General features: G+C 54.5%; 2 protein-coding genes across 2 annotated transcripts in view; one reads left to right on the top strand and one right to left on the bottom strand.

Moving 5' to 3' along the window:
- The first annotated feature begins 7,433 nt into the window (after positions 1–7,433).
- CTXN1 (cortexin 1) lies at positions 7,434–7,688 on the top strand. The gene has a single exon (XM_030466476.1). The coding sequence runs from the start codon at positions 7,434–7,436 to the stop codon at positions 7,686–7,688; it is 255 nt and encodes an 84-aa protein (XP_030322336.1).
- Positions 7,689–12,928: 5,240 nt separating this feature from the next.
- Positions 12,929–26,697, bottom strand: part of LOC103528243 (fibrillin-2) — a 146,921-nt gene continuing 133,152 nt past the window's right edge. Inside the window, 23 exon segments of the mRNA XM_030466655.1 lie at positions 12,929–13,303; positions 13,874–14,042; positions 14,534–14,765; positions 15,235–15,354; positions 16,363–16,491; positions 16,729–16,845; positions 16,971–17,093; positions 17,659–17,784; positions 18,111–18,317; positions 18,526–18,651; positions 19,558–19,689; positions 19,895–20,017; positions 20,428–20,547; positions 20,777–20,902; positions 21,169–21,234; positions 21,652–21,762; positions 21,915–22,040; positions 22,423–22,542; positions 23,367–23,495; positions 23,796–23,912; positions 24,158–24,283; positions 24,744–24,869; positions 25,745–25,870. Of these exon segments, the coding sequence (XP_030322515.1) occupies positions 12,929–13,303; positions 13,874–14,042; positions 14,534–14,765; positions 15,235–15,354; positions 16,363–16,491; positions 16,729–16,845; positions 16,971–17,093; positions 17,659–17,784; positions 18,111–18,317; positions 18,526–18,651; positions 19,558–19,689; positions 19,895–20,017; positions 20,428–20,547; positions 20,777–20,902; positions 21,169–21,234; positions 21,652–21,762; positions 21,915–22,040; positions 22,423–22,542; positions 23,367–23,495; positions 23,796–23,912; positions 24,158–24,283; positions 24,744–24,869; positions 25,745–25,870 (3,272 nt within the window).

Here is a 26,697-nt window from a genome sequence, read left to right as displayed (position 1 = left end):
CTTCAAAGCTGCACTGGGTTCATAGCTGAGCTCCAGCCATGCTGTCAGATTCCTGGAGATCTCCTAGAGCCTGACCATGTTTTCCCTGGGATATGGGCACTGCAAGCCTGGCAGATCTTTGCAGATCCACCTCTGGAGCCCAGGGTGGGAAGGTGTTCATGCAATGACATTTTGGAGACATCTTGAACATCTTCTTGGCCCTCTTGGCACCTCTTTGCTGCCCAGCCCTGGGTGCAGCCTGCCTGCAGGGATGCTGTGGTTGCTCTGGAGCATCTCCAGCTACCAGGAGCAGAAATAGGAACATTGTGGGCAGAAAAAGAGTCCTGGGGGTCTGGGAGTGGCCCTGATGTGGGTGGGTTTGTTTTTCTTTTTTTTTGTTTTGTTTTTTTGGGGTTTTGGTGTGTTTTTTTCTCGGGGTGGGGCATGCAGGGATCCAGGAGGCTGGGGACAAGCAGGCTCAGCCCCCAGCCCTAGCTTCTCCCAGGCTTTCCCCAGCAGGCAGCTCAAGCACCTTCTCTCCCCTCCAATTGCTGTGCTCCACCTTTTATTATAATTGCTTCTGCATCGCCATAGGAACCCGCTCCAGGAGCCAGGAGCAGCCTCCTTCCCCAGGAGAGAGCCCAGAGATGGCTGCTCCTGCCCAGGAGATGCTGGCAGGTGCTGGAGTTGGGAGCCCTGGAGAGCCAGGTACAGTCCCTGCCCCATTCCAGACCCCAGGGGGGGTCATTCCCAGCTCCCGGGGTTCACTCGTGGTGGTGGGTTCAGGAGATGGGGGTGGATGGAATTTCTTTGGTGCTGGGGTCCAGGGTTTTCTGGTTGGATGAAGAGGGCAGGAGGCTGGGGTTTGGGGTGGGATATGGGGAGCAACTTTTCCTGGGGGTTTGGCTTCTTCTGGGGGGTCTTGGCTTGGTAGTGGTGGGATTTCCATGTGTGCTGGGATGACCATGGAAAGAGGGGTGGGCTGCAGAGCCCTGAACTTGGGTGGTTTTCCTGGGATCCCCAGGGAGCCCAAGGACCTCTGAGCCTGGGATGTGGGGATCAGAGTCTCTGCTTAGCTGAGGCTGGGCTAAACCTACTACTCAGCTAAAGAGTTGTCCTCCTCACTTGCAACCAAGTGGATGGGACATCCCTGACACTCAGTGTCCCCCATCCCTGCCCTGGTCTGAGCTGCTGGGCTCTGTTCATCTTCTGCCTGCAGAAGACAGCTCCTCCAGGCTGGCTGCAAGGGCTTGGAGAAACAGTGATGGAGAAGGTGGCCTTGGGCTGCTTTAGCAGAGGACTGGCCAAGATCTTACACCCCCAAGGTTTGGGGCACAAACTGGGCTGGTCTGGAGTCCCAGCCTCTCCTACCATGCCTTGTAGATAGATATTGTGAGAAGGTTTTAGAGAGTGAGGGGACCTCTGGATACCAGCTGGGGGATCCTGCTGAGATTTGGGGTCTTCCTTGGGGATGAGTCCTGGCTGCTGCTCCAGACCCATGGCAGGATGTCTGGTTATACCCTGGAGGTCTTGGTCCAGAGGCTGAGCTCTGACAGGGTGAGGTGATGATGCTGAGGGGGTTCTGAGTGATGCTGAGGGGGTTCTGGGTGATGCTGAGAGGATTCTGAGTGATGCTGAAAGGGTTCTGGGTGATGCTGAGAGGGTTCTGAGTGATGCTGAGAGGGTTCTGGGTGATGCTGAGAGGGTTCTGAGTGATGCTGAGGGGGTTCTGGGTGATGCTGAGAGGGTTCTGGGTGATGGAGCCCCCTGGATCCTGCTGGTGGTGATGGGCCAGGAGCCTGGGTAGAGCCTGGTACTGCCTGTCCCCAGGCTGCTGTCAGCCTGTCCAGATGGGATGGGGGTCCCAACACTGTCCATACAACATGTCCCCACCTCAGGGAGGCCAGGAGGTCTGTCCCTGCTTCAGGGAAGGCTGCTGGGGCCAAGGCTGAGGTGCTGGGAAGCTGGGAAAGGGAGGTCCCCAGATTCCTGAAATGGGGAATAACTTCTGGGCCTGGTTTGTCTGCCTGGGGTAGGGGGCAGAGGAGGAGGTGGTCCCTGGATGTGAGTCCCTATATGGCAAACACTGGAGCAGGTTTCCAGAGACAAGTCAGCAATTTGGGTTGTGCTGTCCTGGCACCCTTTGCTGGAAAAACACAACAGAAACCCTGTGAGGAACCCAGCTCCTGGGGGTGAGGTTGCCAAGGAGGAGGTTGCATTTCCCAGAAGGATGTCCTGATACCTCTGTCTTGTCAGGACACCTCACCCCTGGAAGTCTTCAAGGCTCTGGGGAAACCTCAGAGCATCTTCCAGTGCCTGAAGGGGCTCCAGGAAAGCTGGGGAGGGACTTGGGACAAGGGCAGGGAAGGATGGGATGAGGCTTTAATCTGGCAGAGGGGAAATCTGGGTTAGAAATAGGGAAGAAATTCTTTGGTGTGAGGGTGCTGAGCCCCTGGCCCAGGCTGCCCAGAGAAGCTGTGGCTGCCCCATCCCTGGCAGTGTTGAAGGCCCCAGGTTGGATGGGGCTCGGAGCAGCCTGGGCTGGTGGGAGGTGTCCCTGACCATGGCAGGGGGTGGGAATGGATGATCTTGATGGTCCTTTCCAGCTCAAACCAGTTTGGGATCCTATAATGGCAGACAGACATCCCCCATCTCAACAGACATTTACTCTGGAAGCAGAAGGAAGGTGGGAGGACCACAGCCCTGCTGCACTTGCCAGCAAAGCCCTTTTTCATCTCTCAGGATCTCAGAAACACTCCTGCTGGGGCTGGAACCTGCTTGCCCAGTGTTCTGGCTCCAGCATTTGCTCTCTCTGGCCGTGTCTGGGTGCAGCCAGGCTCTTGTCCACCACATGCCATGGGCATCAGCCAAGGGGAGGACACGGAGCTGCTCTCACCCAGCTGCTCCCAGCCTTTTAGGATCTCCATGTTCATGTTTTCTGCCCTGCTGCCCCCCTGCCCTGCTCATTTTGGCCCCAGCACCGTATCTGTTAGACATTCCCAGCACCCTGCATCCATCTCTCTCCTGAATTTTTCTCCTCAGTGTCTCAGCTCTCTACAGGGAGCAACAGTTGGGGTTGGGCTTTTCCACCCAGAGTTATTTTCATCCCCTCCTCATGAGTTTGGCTCTGGTTCTTATTCCCTGCGTCATCATTTTATCCTGGTCCCTACAAATCTTCAGCTGAATTCCAGCATTTCAGCCCCTCCCAGCTCTCCTCCATCAACTTGAGCTCCACTTTCTCCTTTTAAGACATCCAGTCTCATCTCTCATTGTTATATAATTCTCAATGTCTATTTTGGGTGATAAAAGCACTAAGTTGGGTATATTTCAAAGTGTGTACACCACTCAATTCCCTGGCTCTTGCCTTGCAGCCCCCACACCCTCCAATTCCACCCCACTCATGTCCCATCGTCTTCCAGGTCCATTCTTGGAGGAGCTCAAGCCTTGCTGCTGTGATTCTGCTGCAGTTTTGGGGCAAATCCTGAGAAGTTTTTCTTCTCTCACTTCTGATAACCCTCAGCTGCACCCCAGACCTGGAGTCCCCTGCTCCAGAGCAGAAAGGAGCAGGGCTGTGCCAAGGATCCCCCCTTCCATCCTTTTCTTGGCCATGGGAGTGCAGCTGATGGAAAGGAACAGGTTTTTGTTTTTATCTCTTTAGTTGCTGTTGTTCTGAGGAAGGTTACCCCTCTGTAAACTGGGAGTGACACATAAACCATCAATATTCAGCTTTTCAGGTTGACACAGAAGACTTGAGACCGGTGCTAGGAATCCCCAGCATGGACATGGAGATGTTGGAGCTTGTCCAGAGCAGGACATGGAGATGATCTGAGGGCTGGAGCCAGGCTGAGAGAGTTGGGGGTGTTCAGCCTGGAGAAGAGAAGGGTGCAATGGGAAGAACTTAGAGCACCTTCCAGTGCCTGAAGGGGCTCCAGGATAGCTGGGGAGGGACTTGGGACAAGGGCAGGGGTTGAGAGAACAAGAGGTGATGGCTTTAAACTGGGAGATTTAAACAAAAAACATTCTTTGGTGTGAGGGTGCTGAGCTGCCCAGAGAAGCTGTGGCTGCCCCATCCCTGGCAGTGTCTCAGGTCAGGTTGGATGGGGCTTGGAGCACCCTGGGCTGGTGGGAGGTGTCCCTGCCCATGGAAAAGGGATGGGAATGGATGAGATTTATGGTCCCTCTGTGCCTGTGTCTCTCTCCCCTCAGTGTAAAGATCATCCCTAGCTCCAGTCTGACTCTTCCCTCTCTCAAACCATCAGTCAGACTGGAGCTAGGGATGATCTTTACACTGAGGGGAGAGAGACACAGGCACAGAGTGCTTTGGGTGTGGAGGGACCATAAATCTCATCCATTCCCAACCCCATGGGCCCCCACCTCTGTCCCCATCTTTCTGAAACCCCCAGACTGCACTTAGGTCTCCCTGGAGCCTCCTCCAGCCTCTTGTGTTTTCCCATCTCTAGGTCTTGACTCTTGCTCAAAAACCTGCAAGGACTGAAAAAAGGGTGGAAGAAGGCAGTGGTAGGAACAGTGTCTGGGTGCAGTCCAGGGTGGCTGAGTCACAGCATCCCAGAACCTCCTTTCCCTTCCCACCCCCCTGCTCCATTCTGCAGGGTTTGAAGTGGCTGAGCCCTCCCTACCAGCTGCCACCCAACACCTCTCCCTGCTTCTCCTGGAAAGAAAGAGCTCATGAGCTATTTGCCATGCCCAAATTAACATTTAATTCATGGCTTGGAGCCAGGGGGGTCTCACAGCAGTGGTGCTGAGCTGCTGACATGGATCCTCTTCCTCCCTGAGCTCTGTCCCTGGTAAGCAATTCCCTCCCTCAATTCCCTTCTATTCTTTTTAGTTACTAAGGGAACATGAATCTTAATAAAACTCCAACAAACCTTCCTTAAATACCAGCTGCCTTCATTGAACTGTCTTATCAGCCTTTTTTTTTTTTATATAATTTGTTTTGGTTTTCTTTTTTTTTTTTTTTTAATTTGCTCAGCTAAAATGCTTGGGACACTAAGGGCTGCTTCTTTGCAGGGTCACAAATGGGAGGGAAATCCTTTGCATCCTGAGTTCCAGGGATGCTCTTTGGCTGAAAAGCATCTATTTCATCCTGACTGGCCCTGTTCCACCCTGGGCTTTTAGTGTGAGTTTGGCATCTCTAGAGACATGGAACCACTTGTAGAGCAGCAGGGCCTTTCCTGAACATCTCTGGCACCAGGAAGGGGGAGGTTTTCTGAACCACATCGGTTCATGGGGAGCCCAAATCTCCCCTGCTCACAGAGAAGGGCAGTGGGAAGGCATCTCTCCCACCAGTGCTCCTCCCTGAGTGGGTTTTTCCCCTCTTAGACACAGATCCATCTGGGAATAAGAGACTTGAGCACCCTCTGTCCGGGTGGAAGCTCCTCAGATCATCCCTTTCCTTCCTCAGGTTGCACCAGGCGAGGTTTCTGTTGGATATGAGGAACAATTTCTTCCTCAGGATTGTTGTCAGGGCCTGGCCCGGGCTGCCCAGGGCAGGGCTGGAGTCCCCATCATCCCTGGAGGGGTTTCAGAGCCCTGGAGATGTGGGGATGAGGGACATGGGGTAGGGGTGGCCTGGGCAGTGCTGGGGGAATGGTTGGACTTGATCATTTAAAGGTCTTTTCCAACCAAAAAAATTTCCTCATGTCATGGGAACCTTTGTGAACTTATCCCTGCACCCCCTGCTCAGCTGGGGATGGATGAGAGGGGGGATGAACTCCAGCAGGATGGAAGATGACAATCTGGGGGGCTTCTGGATGGAGTGGGGTGGATGGGGATGGATGGGGGTGGCTTCTGGGGGTGGCTGATGTCCCCTTAAAGTGACATGGGCTGTGGGAACTGCATTGGATGCCACCCCACAGCCAGGGTGTCATGGTTGTGCTTCATCCCAAGCTGGGGGGCTCCAGTTTGTACCAACATCAAGCAAGCACCCTGTGTCTGGTCTGGACATAAGGGAGGTGTCTGGGAAAGGGGTAACAACCAGGAGTAACAACTGAGCTCACCTTCTTGTTGCCTTCACCCTTTACTTTGCTGGTTTTGTGTGAGATGAAACAGTTTTTAAAGCCTTGCAAGCACCATTCCTGATGGTGTCCCAGGATTTCAGCTGAAGGCTCAGCAGGTCCTCAGCAGGAGCCAGAGCCAGGCTGAGCCTGTGCTGTCTGTGCCTGGGTGCCTTGGGTGCCTCTGCCCCTTCCTTTCCCACCCATCCTCCTTCCACCCAGAGATGGTGTTGCTGGGAGGGCAGTGGGTTCATCAGCCATGTCCTGGTATCCCTGTGGCTTGGGGCTTTTTTTGGAGTCTCCATAACAGCAAGAGGATGATGCAGGGGGAGGTGGGTGTGGGTGTTACTGATGTCAATTCCACCCAGTGTTTGTCTGACAAGAGGCACTGAGAACTTCAGAGCTGCCTCGCAGTATTTTGTGATGCCTCTTGGTGACTCTGAGCCTTTTAACCTCTTTTGCCATCTTTGTCCTTCTGTTTTCCATCCCTAGCCCAAGCAAACTGGACCCTGGAGCTCTTTCCTCAGTGACGTGGCTGTTGGGTCCCAGCCCCCTCCTCCTCCTGCTGCAGCAGTGATGCTGCTGTCCCCAGGCAGCTGCAGTGAGGTTTGTGCCCCTCTCCTTCATCAGGACCCAGCTTAGAGACCTGGCACAAAACCAAAAGGGAGGCCCTGGGCTAAGGGAAACACAGCAGGAGTGGGCAAACCCCAAGCTTGTGTCCTCTTTGGGACAACTTGAGGACCAGAGTAGATGCAACGCTGACTCCACAGTTGAGGATTTTATTTTTTTTTTTGATGGGGCTTTTCCTGTCATTCAGGGCACCAGGTCCAAGAGGATTCTGCAGCACTGGGCTTGGCAGTGGGGAATCATCTCCAAGAGATCACTGGGGATTTATGACTGGAGAGGCAAGGGCTGCACCAGTGCCCTGGGTGGCTCTCTGTGCCCCTCATGAGTGGCTTCTTGAGTTGGCTGAGAACCAGAGATCCACTCGTGAACCTCCACTCGTGAACCTCCCTGCCCTTCCCTGCCCCCTGTTATTTCAGAAGTTGGTTGGGGCTTGGAGAATCCTGAGCTGGTGGGAGGATGAGTCCAGCTTTAAGGTCCTTTCCCAACCAAACGAGTTTGGATTTCTCTGTGTCCCCAGAGCCAGCATCCCCCAGGAATGGATCCAGGGGAGGGAGAATCTGGGGTGTGGAGGGGTTAGGGGTGGGGAGATGGATCCTGGGGGTGAATGGATATCTTGCTGTGTGGCTTTTACCTCTTCCCTCACCATCTCTTTTCTCCCCTTTAGGACCTCTTGGCCTGGCCAGCAATGAACCCTCAGCTGGGCTCGGTGATGCTGGTGGGGATGGAGTAAGGGGTGTCCTGGGTGGGTGGGTGGGCGCAGCGGGAGGCTGACACCCCCTCCCCAGCTCCCCCCACCACTTCTTCTCCTTTGCCATGAATGATGCATCAACAATGGATTATGAACTGCTCTCCCCTTCCTTGGTCGAGCACCCAGCGGGCTCGGCGGGGATGGATGCTGAGCAGAAAACTGTCTTTGCCTTCGTCATCTTCCTCCTGGTTTTCCTGGTGATGCTGATGGTGCGTTGCTTCCGCATCCTGCTGGACCCCTACAGCCGCATGCCCGCCTCCTCCTGGACAGACCACAAAGAGGGCTTGGAGAGGGGTCAGTTCGACTACGCCTTGGTGTAGAGGGCAAGGATGGAGCGAGCCTGTTGGGGGGGGCTCTCTCTGCCTCCCCTCACCCCCCCACTAGCCCCCAGGCCCCACCTCCCCATGCCCTCCTGGTGTTGCCCCAGGGATGCTCTGGGTCAGGGGAGGGGAGGTTGGGTTCTTCTCTGGGGTGGGTTTTTCTAGTTCCTCTCTTTTCTAAGCACTTTTCGGTTCTCCTGGCAGCCCGCAGGCCCCTCGGAGAAGGGGGGGGCTGGAGGGGGTGACTCGGCCCCTTCCCCAGGTGAGGGGCTGGGGCTGGGCATGGCGGGACCTGCCCTCAGCCACCACCCTCCCTCCGGGGTGGCTCTGCCTGGTGTCAGGCCAAGAGCTGTGAGCCCAACCTTCTCCTGTCCCCCGTGTCACCCTGATCCCCATCCCCTGGGGAGTGCAGACCGTGGCCATGTTTGTGTGCGTGTCTCCCTGTAGCTGAGCTGTGTCTGTCGGGGGTTTATTGGCACCAGACCCAAGTGCTGGCTTTGTTCCTCTCTGTGTGGCACCCCAAAGTGAGGGGGGGGGGGTGATGGAGACCCCCCCACCCTCTGTGCAGCACTCCCCTTGGCACCCAGCCCTGCAGCCCACTCGATGCTCCCCTGCCCCATGGTGAAAAAGCTCTGAGTGAGGCACAGCCCAACCCTGGGTGACCCCAGTGAGGTCCCAGGAGGGAGCAAAAGTCCCACACAAAGCCTGGGAGATGCTCCTGAAGTCAACCCAAGCCTGGCAGCCTCCCAGCAGCATCCCCATATCCAAAGGGTTATGGGGAGGGTGGGGGTGTGTGTGAACAGCCCTTCCCTGGCCCTCCAGCATCCCAAGGGCTGTGTGACACCCAAAGGGAAACTGAGGCTGGCCTCAGGGCTAGCAAAAGCCACGGTGGGTTATGGCTGTGGGCCAGGGAGAAGGTTTGTACTGAGGTATCTGGAAATAAAGCTGCACTGTGCTAACCCCACACAGCTCCTCCTCTGCTCCTTGCCCTGTCCCAGCTGCCCCCAAAGTGACAGTGGGATCCAAACCCCACATGTCCACACAAGCAGGACAAATTCCACATACCAGGGATAGGTGGCACCAGGGACAGGGGCATCACCTTGGCCCTAAGGGTTGTCTGAGCATTGAGATGGAGGAGAAGACAAGGAGTCACTGCTGGGTGCAGGTCCTGGGCTCCCTTGGACCTGGATTCTGCACCCCCTCTGCCAGACACAATTTTCACCCAGCCAAGGCCAGGAGCAATTCAAGGGACAGGTGACAGCTGCTTGAGCTCAAGGGGCTCCTCTTTCCCTTTGCTCAGGTTTCACAGCATGCTTGTCCCCCACCCAGGGGTGCCCCTGCCCTCCTCCCACACCAACAAGGAGCTGGACCCCCCTCAGTCCTGGGGATGCTGCAGCCCTGAGTGCCCTCTGAGTGCTCAGGGCTCTGTGGCCAAAGAGAAAAGATCATGAGCCTGGAACCAACAAAGCCAGCTGGGCCCTGTCCCCTAGAAAAACACCATGGCCAAGCACCCATGGCATGGCCCAGCCTGCACCCAACAACCCCCCAGACAAACTCTGCTCTGCAGAGCTAAGGATTAGGAGAGACTTTGCTGATTTGACCTCTTCAGAGACCTCCTCCCTCATCTGCTGCTTTGGGAAGGACCCAGGGACAGGAGCACCCTGTGCTGGGTTAGGAACTGGCTGGAGGGCCGAGCCCAGAGAGTGGTGGTGAACGGGGCTGCATCAAAATGGCGGCCAGTCACTAGTGGTGTCCCCCAGGGATCAGTGTTGGGCCCAGTGCTGTTCAATATCTTCATTGATGATTTAGATGAGGGGATTGAGTCCATCATCAGCAAATTCGCAGATGACACCAAGCTGGGGGGAGTGTGGATCAGCTGGAAGGCAGGAGGGCTCTGCAGAGGGACCTGGAGAGACTGGAGAGTTGGGATGATCCCAATGGGATGAGGTTCAACATTCCAAGTGCCGGGTCCTGCACTTTGGCCACAACAACCCCATGGGGAGCTCCAGAGTGGCAGAAAGGGAGCTGGGAGTCTGGATTGCCAGGAAGCTGAACAGGAGCCAGCAGTGTGCCCAGGTGGCCAAGAAGGCCAATGGCATCCTGGGCTGGCTCAGGAACAGCGTGGCCAGCAGGTCCAGGGAAGGGATTCTGCCCCTGTGCTCAGCCCTGGGGAGGCCACAGCTTGAGTCCTGTGTCCAGTTCTGGTCCCCTCAGCTCAGGAAGGAGATTGAGGTGCTGGAGCAGGTCCAGAGAAGAGCAAGGAGGCTGTGAAGGGATCCAGCAGAATTCCTGTGAGGAAGGGCTGAGGGAGCTGGGGGTGTTGAGGCTGGAGAAGAGGAGGCTCAGGGGAGACCTCATCACTCTCTGCAACTCCCTGAAAGGAGGTTGGAGCCAGGGGGGGGGTTGGGCTCTTTTCCCAGGCAACTCTCAGCAAGACAAGAGGGCAGGGTCTCAAGTTGTGCCAGGGGAGGTTTAGGTTGGAGATGAGAAAGAATTTCTTTCTGGAGAGGGTGATCAGGCATTGGAATGGGCTGCCCAGGGAAGTAGTGGATTCTCCGTGTCTGGAGAGATTTCCAAAGAGCCTGGATGTGGCACTGAGTGCCATGGGCTGGGAACTGCAGCAGGAGTGGATCAAGGGTTGGACTCGATGATCTCTGAGGTCCCTTCCAACCCAGCCAATTCTATGATTCTATGACACCCATGGGTGCTGGGACATGCAGGGGATAAGGATCTGGGTGATGCTGTGAGGTGTAACTGTGTCCCTGAGGAGCTTGGGTTTGATCCATCCCAGGAGCTGGGATGGGTCCTGCTGCAATCTCCAGACCAGGAGGAAGACACAGACCCACTTAACCCAAAATAATTTTATTGTTGCTGTTGCTTCTGATACAAAAAAAAAAGGAACTCCACAAAGAGCCACCTCTCTGTGCAGGACAAGGGGGCACAGGGGGTTGGATTTCAACGTTTCCCCTACCCCCAAAAAAAAACAAACAAAAAAAAAAACAAACCCCAAAACCCAAAACAACAACCACCAAGATATGTCAATCCAAAAAAAAAAAAAAAACCAAAAAACAAACCAAAACCAAAACCAGAAAACAAACAAAAACCCCAAACCAAAAACCAAACAAACACCACACCAGAGAGGAATGAAGGAAACCTTGAGGGTTTTTTTGAGACTTTTTGGCTCAACACACACACACACACAAACCCAGCTCTGCTAATTTATTATTAATAATTTTTGTTTTGTTTTGTTTTTGTTTTTTTTTAAAAAAAAGCACCTGTTGGAAAAACAAACAAACAAAAAAAAAATAACAATTAAAAAAACACCCCAAACAAGAAACAACCAAACCCCCAAAAGTTTGGGGGTTCACCCATCAGGCCACCCATCCTGTCCCAAGTCCTGGGACTTGCAAAATCCAGACTCTGGAGCTGCATTATGCACAAGAGGTTTCAAGTTTGCCATGAGCCCAAGTACAGTACACAAACATCCCCCACCCCAGAGTACCAGGAAAGGAAAAAAAAAAAATAAGCAAAACAAACAACCCCCCCCACCCTATCCCCTAACTCCCAAAGTACCAAAAGACCCCCCCAAAAAAGAAAGCTACAGGAATATGCACTCCTCACAAGAAGGAGCAATCAGAAGGTTGGTGGTTACACATAAATATGAAAGGGTGGATGGACACAGTGCATTTGGTACCATTTGAGCCAGCACCAGGGGTTTTGGGGTGGGCTGAGAGCACCTTGGAGGTGGTGGTCAGGTAGTGGTTGGTGGGGTGGCACCAGGGTGAGTTAGCACCTTCCTTGCCTGGGGTGAGGGATCCCTGGTTTGAGATGGAACTGGAGACAGATTCATGCAAAAGTAGGGAATGGCATGGGAGGGATCAGCTGGGGGAAGAAGACTCTGGAGGGAGGGAGCAGGGAAGGAGAAAAAGCCCACCTGGCCAGAGCAGGCAGAAGGCAGCAAGGAGGCCACAATTCAATCAATTAATTAATACTTTTTTCCAGATCCTTTTTAGTGCATTTTGTTTTTCTGCATTAACCAGAGACCCTTCATCTCGGTTGTCACCTTGGACTGAGCAAGATGCCTGGGACACCCAGAGCAGGGGTGACTTGCAGCCCCTGGACTCTGAAGGGTTGGGAGGGGTTGGGCCAGAAGTCCCCAGAGTCCCCCAGAGAGGGGGTTTGGAGTCAGGGGCTGTTTGCAGGATGGAGCTCTGCCTCTCCCTGTCTCTTTCCTCCTGCCAGGCTGAAGACAACTCCTGCCCCCATCCCCATCTTGTCCCTGCTGGTGGGAAGCTTTTCACAGGCTTTTCAAACCCTGTCATGGGTGGTGGCCACGCATCCTGCCAAGCTCATCCCTTCTGTCACAGGGAGCATCCAGATGCTCTCCACCAGATTCATGACTTCATTTTTTTTTCCTGTCACTTTGATTTGTCCAACCACATTCTGAAATTCAATGATTTTGCCTTTCCTCATGTCTAGAAGGACACATTACAATCCCTTGAACTTGCTGGAGCTCTGGAAAAGCCCTTCTATCTCCAGGCTTTTGGAGGGCATGCAGGTGTGAAAGCCCCAGGTTGCCACCAGGAGGTCCTGTGGCCTGGCTGCTTGGTGATGGGAGGGTGACAGCCTGAGCTGCCCCTTCACTCAGAGGTGACATTTTCTGTTTGAAAGAGGAGCCTGAAAGGGACCAGAGGACATGGACAGGACAGAGAGACACAGGGCAGAGCCAGGGTGGGTTATGGGATGGGTTCTGCAGCACCATCACAACAATGCAGAAGCAAAGGAGGAACAAGAGTGGTTGGGAAATGTGCTACCACCCCACAGAGCCAGAGCTCCTTCCAAAGCTGCCTTCAGGTCCCCCCCTTCCACATTTCCTGGGCTGTGGGGTGCTGGACAGGCTGTCCTGTTCTGAAGGACAAGCAGCTTCCTCTTGGTGCTGCCCTTGGACTAACAGTGTCTTGGTGAAAGGATACGGGACAGAGGGAGGGAGTCCCTGCTAGCGAGGTTGGAACCCTTGGCAAAGCTTTCGGGAGCTTTTTTTTTGTGGTTGTGGCTTTGGCTCCAGCACCCCATCCAGCAGAGCAGCTCTGCGGGGCCAAGGGGACTACTGAGCCTAGAGGGACATTTCCCAGCAGAGGGGGAGGCGGTGGCAGGGGGTGCAGGGAGAGAAGAGGCAGATGTTTCCAGGTGTGGATGGCTGAGGACAGGACTGTCGGCGGGGTGGGTGGAGCTCAGGGCTGTTAATAGAGCTGGAGCTGGAGCTTCATCCTCAGTGCTTGGCCCAGCTCCCCTGCTAAGTAGTTGAGGTGGTTCTTGGCCTCCAGTTTCTGCAGTTCCCTCTTGCGGTAGAGGGGGACACTGACGATCTCCAGCAGGTAGGTGCCAGGCAGGATGTTCTTACGGCCCAGGTGGAGGAAGCTGAGCCCTTCCTTCTGGTGGATACGGAAGAAGCCATCCCGGTTCCCCTGGGAGATCAGGTACCGAACGCGGTTCTCCAGGGGCTCCACAGCTGGGAGCAGCTCCAGGATGTGCTCCTTGTGAGCCAGGGCAGAGAGGTTCAGAGTCATGGATAGAGGAGCATCCACATCCATGCTGGCCAAGTTCACAGCATGATCCTTAGGAAGGAACCGGGCGTGTTAGTTACAGGTATTAGGAAAAGCTCATGGATGAATGAAGGAGGATTTAGAGGGGTTCTGCTCCACAGGCCACCCCTGAGAAGTGGGGCTCTGCTCCTTGTTTCCAGGGTTTCTTAGCACCCTGTTTGTGTCACTGTACCCAGCCCTCATCTTCAGGAGGACCAATAAATTAAATCATCTACCAAAGGCTTGAAGGGGCCCATAATGACCTCCCAGCCTAATCCATCCTGCCCAGGCTTTTGAACTTGGACAGAGGCCAGAACTTCCCTCAAAGGAAGAACCTGTTTTTATGGCAAAAAGTCCAGTCTGGAGTCAGACATGAAGAGCTGACCACCCTCTGTGGGAGCTGTTCCCCCCCCCTCAGCTCCCCTTGCAAGGAAACCCATGGTCTTTATTTCGTGGTCGCAGGGATCTCCAGACATTTCTGGCCAACACACACAACTGCATGTCACTTAAGATTGTCTTGATCTCCACCCCAGCCAGCCAGTCCTCAGGTGACCCAGCTCTTGACTTGTTCCACCCCATCCCAGGATGCCAGAGCTTCCTTACCTGGTGCTTCTCAGTGCCATTCACACTGCGTCGCTGCCGACCCCTCTTGGGGTACCCATTGATCTTGCACTCATAGCAGGTTTCAGGGGAGAGCAGATTGTCTTCATCCTCTTCCTGGGGGGTAGGAATGTAGGAACCTTTCCCGAAACCCAAGCCAGAAATACAGTGTCTGGTGGCAGAAGAGCAGAGAGACCCACCTCAGATTCCTGCTTCTAACCATTGCCATCAGAGGTTCTCCAGGTGACAGTCAGAAACACCTGGATGATGCCTGGAGATGGGACATGGCTTGGACAGTCCATGGATCATGTCTGATCTGGTTTAGATGTGGCCAGCAGCTTTAAACTGTCTACACCCTGGCCATGCTGGATGTGCAGAGCATCTGCTCCAGTGCCAGCAGCTGCACTGACCACTGGATTAGGGAAATGGGAGAGGAGATGGGCATTAAAACCAGGATCTTCTGATAGGTGAGGAACACTCTGGCATGGAGAAGCCATGGCCTCACGTGGGGATAGGAGCTCCCTGGCTCCTGGGACTCCTTCCAATTCTCCTGGTGGCAGAGAGCAGCAGCGTGGTGATGGAGCATGCCTGGGGGCACCACACACTTGTAACCTGCACTATCACCCCAGGAGGGCAGAGATACCTCTGGGGACACCCTCTTACCCTTGTCCTGCTCGGAAGTAGCCTCCAGGACAGCCACAGAGGTAACCTCCATCTGTGTTGGAGCAGCCGTAACTGCAGGGGCTGCCGCCGGCCGAGCACTCATCCACGTCCTGGCACCCCCCAAAAGTTTGGTCAAAATCAAAGCCAGAGGGACAGACACACTTGAAGCTCCCCAGAGTGTTGTAGCAGGAGGCAGAGCCGCAGGCGGTGGGGCTGGAGCACTCGTTTTCATCTGCAGAAAGCAGAACTGGTCAGAAATTCAGCCAGGAGGGAAGTCCCGTGGTGATGGTGCTGCCAAACTCGACGGGTGAGGGGACACCTCAGCCCCTGCGGGTCCCTGAAGGACTTCCTTGGGGTTTTTTCCTCCTCCTCCTCCTGCAATGCAGGGAGCTGCTGGCTTCAGGAGCAGCTGAAGCTCAGCAGAGCAGCTCCCTGATGGTCCCTGGTGCAGGATAGGAGAGGACATGGACAACAAGCAGGGTCTGTCTGTGGGGCAGGGTGGGAAGCTCAGTGCTGGGTTTGCAGAGATCACAGAATCATGAAAGTTGGAAAAGACCTTTAAGATCACCAAGTCCAACCATCAGCCCAACACCATCAGCCAATTAAACCAGATGGACCCAGAATCCAGTGTCAGGGACAGCCAGGGGTGGCTGTTGAAGGACTCGGGGTTTGAGGGTCCCCTGTCCCCATCCCACACTCACCCACACACTGGTTCCACTGGTAGTGTTGGACATAGCCCTGTGGACAGCCACAGCGGTAGCCACCGAGGACGTTCTGGCAGCCATGCTGGCACCTGTGGTTTCCATCACACTCGTCCACATCTGCAGCAACATCACACAGCTGGTGGTGAGACAACTTCTCCCTCTCCTGACAGCACAGGCACCACGTACCCATGCAGCAGCCTTGAGGGTGTTTGGGTGGATGTGTGGGTGCTGCTTCTGCCTAATCTCTGCAGCTTGGAGCTGAACAACACCCTCATCCCCAAGGTCCCCACACACCTCTTGCAGCCCCTGCTGGAATCATTTGTGCTTTCAGGTCATAGAATCATAGATTCGTGAAGGCTGGAGAAGACCTCTAAGGTCATCAAGTCCAGCCACCAACCCAACACCACCAGCCAACTAAACCATGTCCTGAAGTGCCACATCCACAGTTTTTTAACACCTCTAGGGATGGTGACTCCATCACAGCACTGGGAAGCTCGTGCCAACGCTTGACCACTCTTCCAGTGAAGAAATTGTTCCTAATCTCCAATCTGAACCTCCCCTGGTGCAACTTGAGGCCATTTCCTTTTGTCCTGTCACAAACCTGTTACTTGGGAGAAGAGACCAACACACACCTTGCTCCAACCTCCTTTCATAGAGAGTGAGAAGGTCCCTCCTCATCCTCCTCTCCTACAGACTGAACACCCTCAGTTCCCTCAGCTGCTTCTTGTAAGACTGCTGCTCCAAACTTCTTCTCTTAACAGTCTGTCCTGAACCATTACCAGACCTGTTCTACTAACAGTTCTAGGCTTTTCTTTAGCACATGGCAGGGCTTGGCCAGCATGAGATCTCCCCTGAGGAGATCCAGGACCATTTCTTTCCCCCCCGTGGCTGTTATGGTTGCAGCACCAAGACCTTCAACTACTTGTCCACAAGTGTTGCTCCAGGCAGGTCAGACACTGACCTCTCCTTCTTTGCACCAGGGCTTCCCGTGTGGGTTTCTGGTGCCCCAGGGTAAGGATTTGTCCCTTCTTGGCTGGACTGAGCTGTGTTAAGAGACTGTGAGCAGACTAGGACCTCTGCCACCTGGAAACCATGGCTGTCCAAGGCCCAGAGACACAGCCCCACCTTCGCAGTTGACGCCAGAGCTGTCGAGGGAGAATCCTTTCTGGCACTCGCAGTTGTAGCTGCCTGGGGTGTTCAGACATTGTCCTTTGGCTCCACACAGGGAGGGTTGAGCTGTGCACTCGTTGTTGTCTGCAAAACACCAACAGCTTCTTGGAGATCCATTCCCCAAGGACACGGCTGGGGGCAGCCACCCCACACCATGGAGCAAGACAAGGCAAGACCCCAGGCAAGAGAAGGTAGATGCATGACCCCAGGTCAACTGGAGAACTCAGAGCTTGAGGGTTAGAAGGATCCTCCTGGGCTCAAATTTCCCCCTTCACCCCCTGCCAGGGACCTTGGTGGTCTACAAGGGATGGCTCTACTCACCAATGCAGGATGAGTGGTGCTGAGTGAAGCCTGGAGGACATTTGCAGTTGAATCCCCCGATAATGTTGACACAGAGGAACTGGCAATTGTGCTGCTTGGTGGAACATTCATCCAAATCTGAAGTGAGAATCACAAGAAGACAGGTCTCAATTCATTTCTGGGGTCTGAGTCTGTGCCACCCATGTGTACATGGCAGGAAAGAAATGAGGCAGGATCTCCTCTGCTTTCTCCTGGGTGCCTACCTTTGCAGATCTTCCCATCTTCTTGCAGAATGTACCCTCGGGGGCAGGAGCACTGGTAGCTGCCTTCTGTGTTCTTGCAGATGAAGTTACATGGCTTGGGGGACTGGTTACACTCATCCAAATCTATGCTCAAAAGACAAGACACATCAGCATTGGCAGGGTGTGCTGCTGGCCTGGGTTTCCACCACCCCTGGGATCATGCAGGCTCCTGAACTCAAGGTGATCCCAGGTTTCATGGCCCCACACAACTAAGGGGCCAGATGGCCTGATGGATCCTGGCATTGCCCACCCCAAATAAATGCAACTTTTCCAGTGTCCAGGTGATGAGGGCTCTGAGGGAGTACAACAAACCCAGATGTCCCACAGGAGAAGAGCTGAATCACCTCCCTGCTCAGATGACGTGTGACCTGGTGGATCTGAGTGACATCTTTCCTAAACCCTTCCTCACTGGTGGGCAGATGTTCCTCCTGAGTACTGGGAACATCAGGGATGGGGCCAGCCCTGAACTTCTGGAGGTTTCTCACCTCTGTCACCTCGTAGCAACGAGACCTGGTTAGATGAGGCTTGGAACTACCTGGTCTGGTGGGAGGCGTTCTTGCCCATGGAAGAGGGTTGGGACTGGATGAGTTTGAAGGTTTCTCCCAACCCAACCCATTCCATAACTGTAAGATTCCTGCTCAGGACCCACCCAGGCAGGCAGTGCCGGTGATGTCCGCGGTGTAGCCGAGGCGGCAGTGGCAGCGGAAGGAGCCGATGCTGTTGATGCACTGCCCGTTCCTGCAGAGGTTGGGCAGAACCTTGCACTCATCGATGTCTGTGGGAGGGCAAGGAAGGATGGAAAGACCCATTAGTGCCACCAGGGCAGCTCCTACTCCACCAGGGAGCCAGAGATGTTCTAGGAGTCATCAGGTAATGTCACAGAGGTTTCTTAGCTCTGTGTTGCTCTGTCCCCCCACCTCCCAAGGGCTCTCAGCAACCTGATCTAGGTTGAGGGTGTCCCTGCTTACTGCAGGGGGCTGGACTTGACCTTCAGAAGTCCCCTTCATCCCAAGTTATTCTATGATTCTATGATAACTCTGCCCATACCCACACCTTTGCTTCATCCCCTCTGCACTGAAGGTGATGGGGGTCCCAGCTCACCTCTCCCATCCGTGGAGTACCCTGGCCCATGAGGACACATCTTCTTGTACTGGGTGGTCCCAGGCAGGGGGCAGAGCTCACACTGCGGGCCCCAACTGCGCCCAGCGTTGCAGCAGCACTCTGATTTGGTGACCAGGTTACGGTTGGTCGAGGACATCTGGCACATGGTTTGCAGGACTTCAGTGAAGCAGAATCCCTGGCGGGTGTCTGGACAAAGAGTGAGGAGATGAGGTGAGGAGCTGTGACAGCACCAGGGACAACCCAGCAGCTCCTCCAGCCCGGGCCAGCACTGAGGGTAGAGCAGTTTGGGTAACGCTGAAGGTTAAGGGGATGTTTCAACAGAAACCTTGAAACACCTGGGAAGCATCAGCTACTAAAGAGAGGCTGCTCAAGCCCCCCTGGGCCCAGTGATTACCGATACACTCTGTGCCAGAGGGGCTGACTTCAAACCCTTCGTTGCAGTCGCAGCGGTAACTCCCCGCCGTGTTGATGCAGCGCCCGTTGGGGCAGATCCCAGCCTTGGTGCGACACTCGTTCTCATCTAGGAAGGAAGGAGCCACAGAGAGGTGTTGGGAGCCTGTCCAGGAATCCCCACACTCCCTTTGAAACACCCTCATGTAGTCCTTGAGGACCGCTTTGACATCCTGAAGGCAGCTGAGAAGCACAGCCACGTGCTCTGGAGCTCTGCCAGAGCAGGGTGACTGAGCACCCACAAAGAGGGTCACAAAGATGCTCAGAGGGCATCTCAGAGGGCTCAGAGAGTGAGGGTGTTCAAGTCTCTAAGGTCTCCAGGAGACCTTAGAGCACCTTCCAATGCCTGAAGGGCCTCCAGAAAAGCCTGAAGGGATGGGACAAAGAGTGATGGTTTTAAACTGGCAGAGGAAATATTTGGCTTGGACATTGGGAAGAAATTCTTTGATGTGAAGGTATCCAGGTTGCCCAGAGAAGCTGTGGCTGCCCCATCCCTGGCAGTGTTGAAGGCCCCAGGATGGATGGGGCTTGGAGCAGCCTGGGCTGGTGGGAGGTGTCCCTGCCCATCCAGTGAGACTGGGTGAGCTTTAAGGTCCCTCCACACCCAAAGCAGTCTGGGACTCTATGATTCACTGGTTTGCTGGGCTGGCTCCACATTCCTGCCCTGCCTGTCCAACACTGGCCCTTCCAAAAGCAGCTCAGTGCAAAGAAGCTTCACATAGCCTTGGAGGGACTCAACAGAAAGGACACATGGCATCTTTCATCCTGTGCTGGAAGTGTGCAGACCCATGGGTCCAGAGATGAACAGAGGTTTTTGTGTTCAGGTACCTAGTAGGACATAGAGAAAGTTCTGACCCCTGGGAAACCCCACGAGGAGCTGTTGGACAGCAGGATGTAAAATAAAGCTCCATGGACAATGCCTAGAAGAGGATGTCTCCAGTCTCATGGGGAATGTCTCTCAGCCTGGCCCTTGTACCTGTGCAGCCCTCTCCATCAGGCCTGCGTTGCATTCCTGGTGGGCAGATACACATGAAGGTGCCAATGAGATTCTTGCAGAGCATCCCCCGGGACTCACAGTCGTGCAGACCCTCTGCACACTCATCCAGATCTGCAACCAAGAACATCATGAGACCACATCCCACCTGCCAGCTCTGCAGCTCTGTGGCTGCTCACATCTCCAATGCCCCACCAAGCCCTCCTGCCTTGGCCAGAGATGCCAACTCAGAGGTCCTGTCTACTCTGTAGAGGACCAGAGGGGGCTGAGAGGGAGCACGGGGGGGGCTCCCCCAATGGGTGCAGAAGGGGGATTTTACCTCTGCACATTCTCCTGTCTTCTCTGAGGGCATATCCAGAGGGGCAGGTGCACTCATAGGAGCCAAAGGTGTTGATGCAGCGGAAGGCACAGAGCAGAGGGTTCAAGGAGCACTCGTTGATATCTGGGAGGCAGGAGAGAGAGGAGAGCTCAGCTCTGCTCCCACCAGAGGCAGCACCAGGGGCTCTGCCCCTCCACTCATTTGTGTCCTGAGAGCTTTGTTCCACCAAGGATTCCTGTCATGGTTCTCAGTTGCAGAGGAAAAGACACTGGGTGTCTCAGCAGCTTTGGTGATTCCTTGGTGAGGCAGTTCCTGCCCTTTGGAATGCCTCCAGACCTCCTCCTGGGCTCCAGCCCCAGGGGAAACCAAAGGGGTGAAGATGATGTATGCACTCATATGGAGATGAGTCCCACCCAGATTTTCTGCAATGTCCACTTAAGGCTGACCTGACTTCTGTCCACCCCACCAGTGGGGTGACACCCACAGCCCCAGGATGCAACTGGGGTGAGAGGATTGCCCCATAGCAGCATTACCTTCACATGTCATCATGGGACCTGGCTCGAAGCCCTCATCACAGGCACACTCGAAGCCTCCCACCACGTTGGTGCAGGTGCCATTCCCACAAGGATTGCCAATGGAGCACTCATCAGTATCTGGAGGAGGTCAGGACCACGTTAGGTGGGTGAGATAGGTAGGAAACATGCAAGGTGGCCTCTTCTTGCATCCCCAGCATTCAAACAAGCCCAGCCACGACTGAAGCCAGGGTGGAAAAGCAAAGGGGTGGAGGAGTAGCAAGGTCCTGCTCTGCACACATGCTCACAGCCTGTGGGGATGTGGAGGATGAAAGCAAGAGGAGCAGGGGGTCCCCACGCAGCCCCTTACCCACGCAGTTGACTCCAGTGTAGTCCAGGTTGTAGCCAAAGGGGCACTCGCAGCGGAAGGACCCATCAGTGTTGATGCAGGCCCCGTTGATGCAGACACCCAGGTTCTCAGAGCACTCATTAACATCTGGAGAAGAGACCAAGGTAATGACACCTCACGTCTGTGTGCAGCCAGGGACATCCCTGTCTCCTTAGCACTGCCCCTGCAGTCCCAGATGCTCCCTCTCCAGAGCTGGGGGATGAACCCTTGCTGATCCATCAGAGCCCATGAGCTTGGGAGGGCACCCAGTCCTCCATCCCCCCCCTTCTGCCAGCAGGGTTCAACCTTGCTCTCCAGACAGCCTGAGTTTGGTCACAGAACAAATTTCTCCTCATCCCTAGGTCCCATCTTACCTTCTCGGGTGTCACCTGGGCCTGGGATGGCTCCATGGCCATATGGACACAGCTCCTGGAAGGCAACTGGAAGAAAGCAGAGAAGTGAGAGATGTTTACAAGCATGCACACTCCCAGAAGCTCCCAGAAGCATGCTCTGGAGGCTCCTAGGGCATGAGTGAGAGCCCACAGGAGGCCATAAAACCCTGGCTGGTTGGTGAACCTTGAATCTAGAGGCACTGAGGTGCTTTTGGCTTATCTAAAGCCCTGAAGAGAATCAAGAGCAGATAAAAAGCAGAAACACTTTTCCCAAGAGTCTGACTGTGGTTGTTGGAGATCCAAGGAAGGGAGGGATTGCAGTGCTGGTTGTCCTACCTGACCTGCACATCTTCCCCACACTCTGTGCACATTAGAGACACCTGCAGCCATCTCTCCTGTGGAGCTGGGTCCCAGCACACCTACCATTCCCTTCCTGTGGACACAGCTCACAGGGATCTCCCCAACCTTCCCCTGGCATCTTGCTGCAGCAGCACCGAGCCTTGGTGGTGTTGAAGGCCTTGGGGACAGAGCACTTCCCGTTGTCAAAGCGAGTGAAGCAGAAGCTCTGTCGAGTGTCTGCAGGAGGATGGGGAGAGAGAAACACAGAATCAGACAAAAACAGAAGGGTTTGGGTTGGAAAGGGGCCTTTTTCAAGGCCATCTAGTCCAATCCCCCCTGCAGTGAGTTGAGGGTTGAGGTCCCTGCCCAGCACCAGGAGCTGCACTCACCAAAGCACCGCCGGCCGTTATCAGACAGCACAAAGCCTGGGGGGCAAACACACTGGAAGCTGCCAGGAGTGTTGGTGCATGTCCCAAAGAGGCAGATGTTGGGCTCCTCTTCGCATTCGTTGATATCTGGGGAGCACCAGGGACACATTACAGAGCAGCCAAAAGCCAGTCCTGTCCTCATTGCATTCAAATCAGTTTGAAGCTGTGACGGGTTAGGAGCTCTGATGCCTTCAGGACATCAGCCCAGCCTTAACCCTTAACCTACCCTCGGGGCAAATGGGAAAAGGAATAGACCAGGGCACTGCAAAACCACCAAGTTCCTCCACCATGGGAGCAAGCCTGGCCTTGCTTGGTGTCCAATTGCTTCCAAGAAGGCATTTGGGGGTGGCAAGGCATGCCCCAGCCCCTTCAGGTTGTGCTGGGAATGGTCCAGGGTGACCACACACACCAGGTTCAAGGTGAACACAAGCTGTGCTGGGACTGGAGGAGGCAGAGAGCCCAACATTACCAATGCAGTTGTCGTTCTGCACCTCGTACCCCGGTGGGCAGATGCAGCGGAAGGAACCCTCCAGGTTCTGGCAGGTGCCTGGGGAGCAGGTCCCAGGCAGGCTCACACACTCGTTGATGTCTGCAGAGGAGGAGAAATAATAACCAGTGACACACACAGTGCCTGTGCTCAGTTTGGAGGATTAGGGTGCCCTGCCTGCAGCTGCACTCTGCTTTGCCTGAGAAAGATGCAAGAGGAGCAGATGTGACATTTTCCAGGATGTTCTACCTTGTGCAGGAGGATGCAAGAGGAGCAGTGACATTTTCCAGGATGTTCTACCCTGTGCCCTGGGGACACAGACTCAGCCCTGCAAGACCTGGTGCTGCAGGAGGCAGAGTGGTGGACAAATAACCAGGGTACATGTGCCTGTCTGTCCCCACAGCTCCAGCCTGTGGATGTGTTCCCAGGCAGCCTTGGTCCAGCTTTTCAGGCTTTAGGTGCATGGACATAACAAGGTTTCTCCTTGCAGCCTGCAGGTCTCAGCACACAGAGAGGGACTGGCTTGACTGTTCTCCAGAGGGGAGATACAGGCATGGTAGGGCCCAGCCCCACTCTCCTTGGGCAATCAAATGTCCAGGTTTTGGCTCCATAGCAGTTGGAATGACAGAATCATTAAGGTTGGAAAAGACCTCTAGGATCACCAAGTCCAACCATCAACCCAACACTAGCAGCCAACATTAAATCACAGAATCATTAAGGTTGGAAAAGCCCTCGAAGATCATGAAGATCTGATCATCAACGACCTCTAAGATCATCAGCTTGGAGCTTCATGAGCAGTTCTGGAGAGCCCATACCTTGCTAGGACCATCTTGGAGCCCATGTCTCACAGCATTGCCTGGTACCAGTCACACCAACATCCAGATCAACCCAGCAAGAAGGGGCCAGCCTGCTGCCTGGCAACTCACCCACACAGTTCTTCCCATCAGTGGTTCTGTCATAGCCCTCTTGGCACAGGCACTGGAAGGAGCCGATGCTGTTGATGCACTGCCCGTTCCGACACACCTGCCCCACCAGGGATGAACACTCATCAATGTCTGCAGGAGGGAAAGAGAGATGCACAGGGTGGAGCAGCCAACCAGCCTGACACCCCTGACACCTACAACCACCCCTACACCACCGGGGGACACACAGAGGTCGCTTCTACAGCCATCACCAGCTGACACCCAGAGGTCACTTCAACAGCCTGCCATGGTTTAGTTGGTTCTATCCTGGCTCAAACCAGGACACAGCCAGTGCCAGGTGACATCCAGAGCTGATGCCCTGTGTGCCCCTTTCTGACACCCACATTGTCCCCAGCCAGAGATCCATGTGGTCAGGAGCCCCCCCCAGCTTACCCATGCAGTCGTTGTTGTGTGTCAGCTCAAAGCCAGGGAAGCAGAGGCAGTTGTAGGAGCCAACTGTGTTCTTGCAGGTCCCATTCCCACAGGGCTGTCGGTCACACTCATCAATATCTGCAGAGAGAAGGTCACGGGTGATTCAGGGTCTGAGGGAGCTGAAAGCCACCATCTTGGGTGTGCAGACAGCAGTCAGGCAGCTGCACAACACCCCTAAGGCTTGCAGGAGAGAGAGGACAATGTGACCCCTGGCTGTCCTTGGCCAGAGGACAGAGAGAGCTCACATCCCTCTTGACAGAACTCATAGCAAGGAAAACAACAACTGTTTTTCTCTTTGGTTTGCTTGGTTTTTTGGTCTGTACCCATGCACATGGTCTGCTCCCCCGTGGCCTTGAAGCCGTTGTGGCAGATGCAGACGTAGCTGCCCTCGGTGTCCACGCAGTCTCCGTGGCTGCAGACGTTGGGGATCTCCTGGCACTCATTGCGACCTGAAATGAAGCAAAATGGTGAGGGGAAGGGATGGGCCAAGTGGGGCCTTCTGCAGCCAACTGGTGTGTGGGGGCTGTGTCTGTGAGCAGAATGAGGGCTCCATTTTTCTGAGAGGTGCCTTGAGAGAGACCAAGTTTCATGCCATGCCTGCTCTCAACGAATAAACTTCCTTGGAGAAAATGGCCTGAGCTGCCAGATTATAGCTGCACATCCCAACGAACTTCTCTCATCCCTTAGGATCCCCCAAATCCTTGGGAATCATTCCAAAAAACCCAGATATGCCATAACCACAGCACCACTCCACACTCCCATCCCTGATAACATTTCAGGATCATGGGACTGGATCATTGATGCCTCCACTCTCTCCTTCCAGGGCTCCACCCAGAGCCATGGGAGAGGTCTAGGCAGCACATCCCACTCATGTCTCTGGAATTAGGGAGCAAAGAGGTACCCTCTTACCCACACAGGCTCCGCTGGGTGACAGCTTGTATCCAGTGGAGCACTCACACCTGTAGCTGCCCGGGATGTTGATGCAGTCGGCGTTGCGTTGGCAGAGATTCTCCCCACTGCTGCACTCATCGATGTCTGTTGGAAGGAGAGCAATCAAAACCACATACAGAGACACCAGCTCACCAGTGCCAGCCTCCTGGTAGGGCTGGGTGGGGGGCTCAGGGGAGTAAGTTTAATTTAAAGTCTTGGTTTGGTCGGTTTTCAGTGTTTTTCCAAATATTTTGTAATAAAAGGATGAACTTTGGTTGCAACTCACAACTTTTAAGCAGGTGTGTTTGCAACCTCTTCTGAAAAAAAGACCCCAAAAGGAAACAGAGGAGAGGAAAACCAGACATGAGTGAAAATCAACCAATTCTGTCCAGCCACTGACGGGATAAACAAGGATGAGTTCAGGAAGACTGAGAACATAGAATCATAGAATAATTTGGGTTGCAAGGGACCTCTAGAGGTTATCTAATTCAACCCCCTTGCAGGAAGCAGGGACACCCCCAGACAGGGTGCCCTACCTGCAGCTGCACTCTGCTTTGGCCAAGAAAGATGCAAGAGCAGCAGATGTGACATTTGCCAGGATATTTTACCTTGTGCACCCTGGGGACACAGACTCAGCCCTGCAAGAGCTGCAGGAGGCAGAGTGGTGTAACCAGGGTACATGTGCCTGTCTGTCCCCACAGCCCCAGCCTCTGGGAGTGTTTCCAGGCAGCACTTCAGGCTGTACCATGTTATCAGGTGTTGTGATCAGGTGTTGTGATCAGGGTGCTCAGAGCCTCCTCAAGCCTCACCTTGAACATCTCCAGGGGTGAGGCCTCAACTACCACCCTGAGCACCCTGCTCCATCATGTATCTATGTCCATGCCCTCACCCTGTTGCCCGAGGAGGTGAGGAGATGGTAGCACCCTGCTGGAAACCTCCACCCTCCTGGGCACCCAGTGTGTCCCTGGCTGCCCCATTACCTTCACAGATGAGCAGGATGTTGTTGTAGCTGAATCCAATGGGACACTCACACCTGAAGCTGCCAATTTGGTTGATGCAGACCCCATTGGTGCAGATAGCAGGGATCTCACTGCACTCATCAATATCTGCACAGAGACAACAGCTTTCAGCATGCTGGGGAGGCAGCAGGGAGTAAAACATCCCCCAGAAACTGGGGAGACTTCTGCCTTTGTTTATTCCAGAAAGAAGCCTGCCAGGAAAGGGTCACCAGACAAAATGTGGAGGAACTTTTGGAGGATTGCTATGGATCCTGCAGATCAGGCCAGGCTGGGGCCACTCTGCAGAGCCTCAACAGAGACACACAAGACTCCAAGTTGTAGGAGCCATGGGCTTGATGGCAGAGCCTGCACAGCAAGTGTTAAGAGGGATGTACTGAAGACATTCACCTTGGTTTCTCCATGTATGTCTCTGCAGTAACATAGACATTTGCTCAGGTTCTGGGACCAGGCTCCAAATGGGATGTCCAGGGGTTTTTGGAAATAGTGAGATGGCTCCAGGGTCCCTGAGTGTACCCCTGTGCCCACCACAAGCCCCCAGCCCTGTGCTGAGATCCCCTCTGCTGCACTCCCTTCCTGTGAGCAGAAGATGAACCCATCTCCTCCTCTTCAGTCCCCTGGCTCCACGGCCAAGGTGGGGGCAAAGCAATGATTAACTCATCCATTTGTCTCACTTTTCAAGACAGCAAAACATCTGTAGACAGCCCACAAATTCCAGGGCTTTCAACAGCTCCTCTGGCTTTCTATCCCTCAAACCACAAACCCAAAGCCTTGGCTCTCCTCAGCAGTGCCTCACTGCTGTGGGACCAGTGCTGCTGGCAGTGGGAACACCAGGGCTGTCACAAGTCTGGGTCTACCTAGAGGTTGTTCATGGAGCAGGTGTCACTCCAGGTGGGACAGAACCCATGGCACAATTG

This window comes from Calypte anna, chromosome 28 (assembly GCF_003957555.1).
Source record: "Calypte anna isolate BGI_N300 chromosome 28, bCalAnn1_v1.p, whole genome shotgun sequence".
Taxonomy (NCBI): Eukaryota; Metazoa; Chordata; class Aves; order Apodiformes; family Trochilidae; genus Calypte; species Calypte anna.
This window is presented reverse-complemented; position numbering and strand designations above follow the sequence as displayed.

Coding starts and splice junctions, on each gene's coding strand:
- CTXN1 (XM_030466476.1), top strand. CDS start 7,434: ATGAATGATGCATCAACAATGGATTATGAACTGCTCTCCCCTTCCTTG.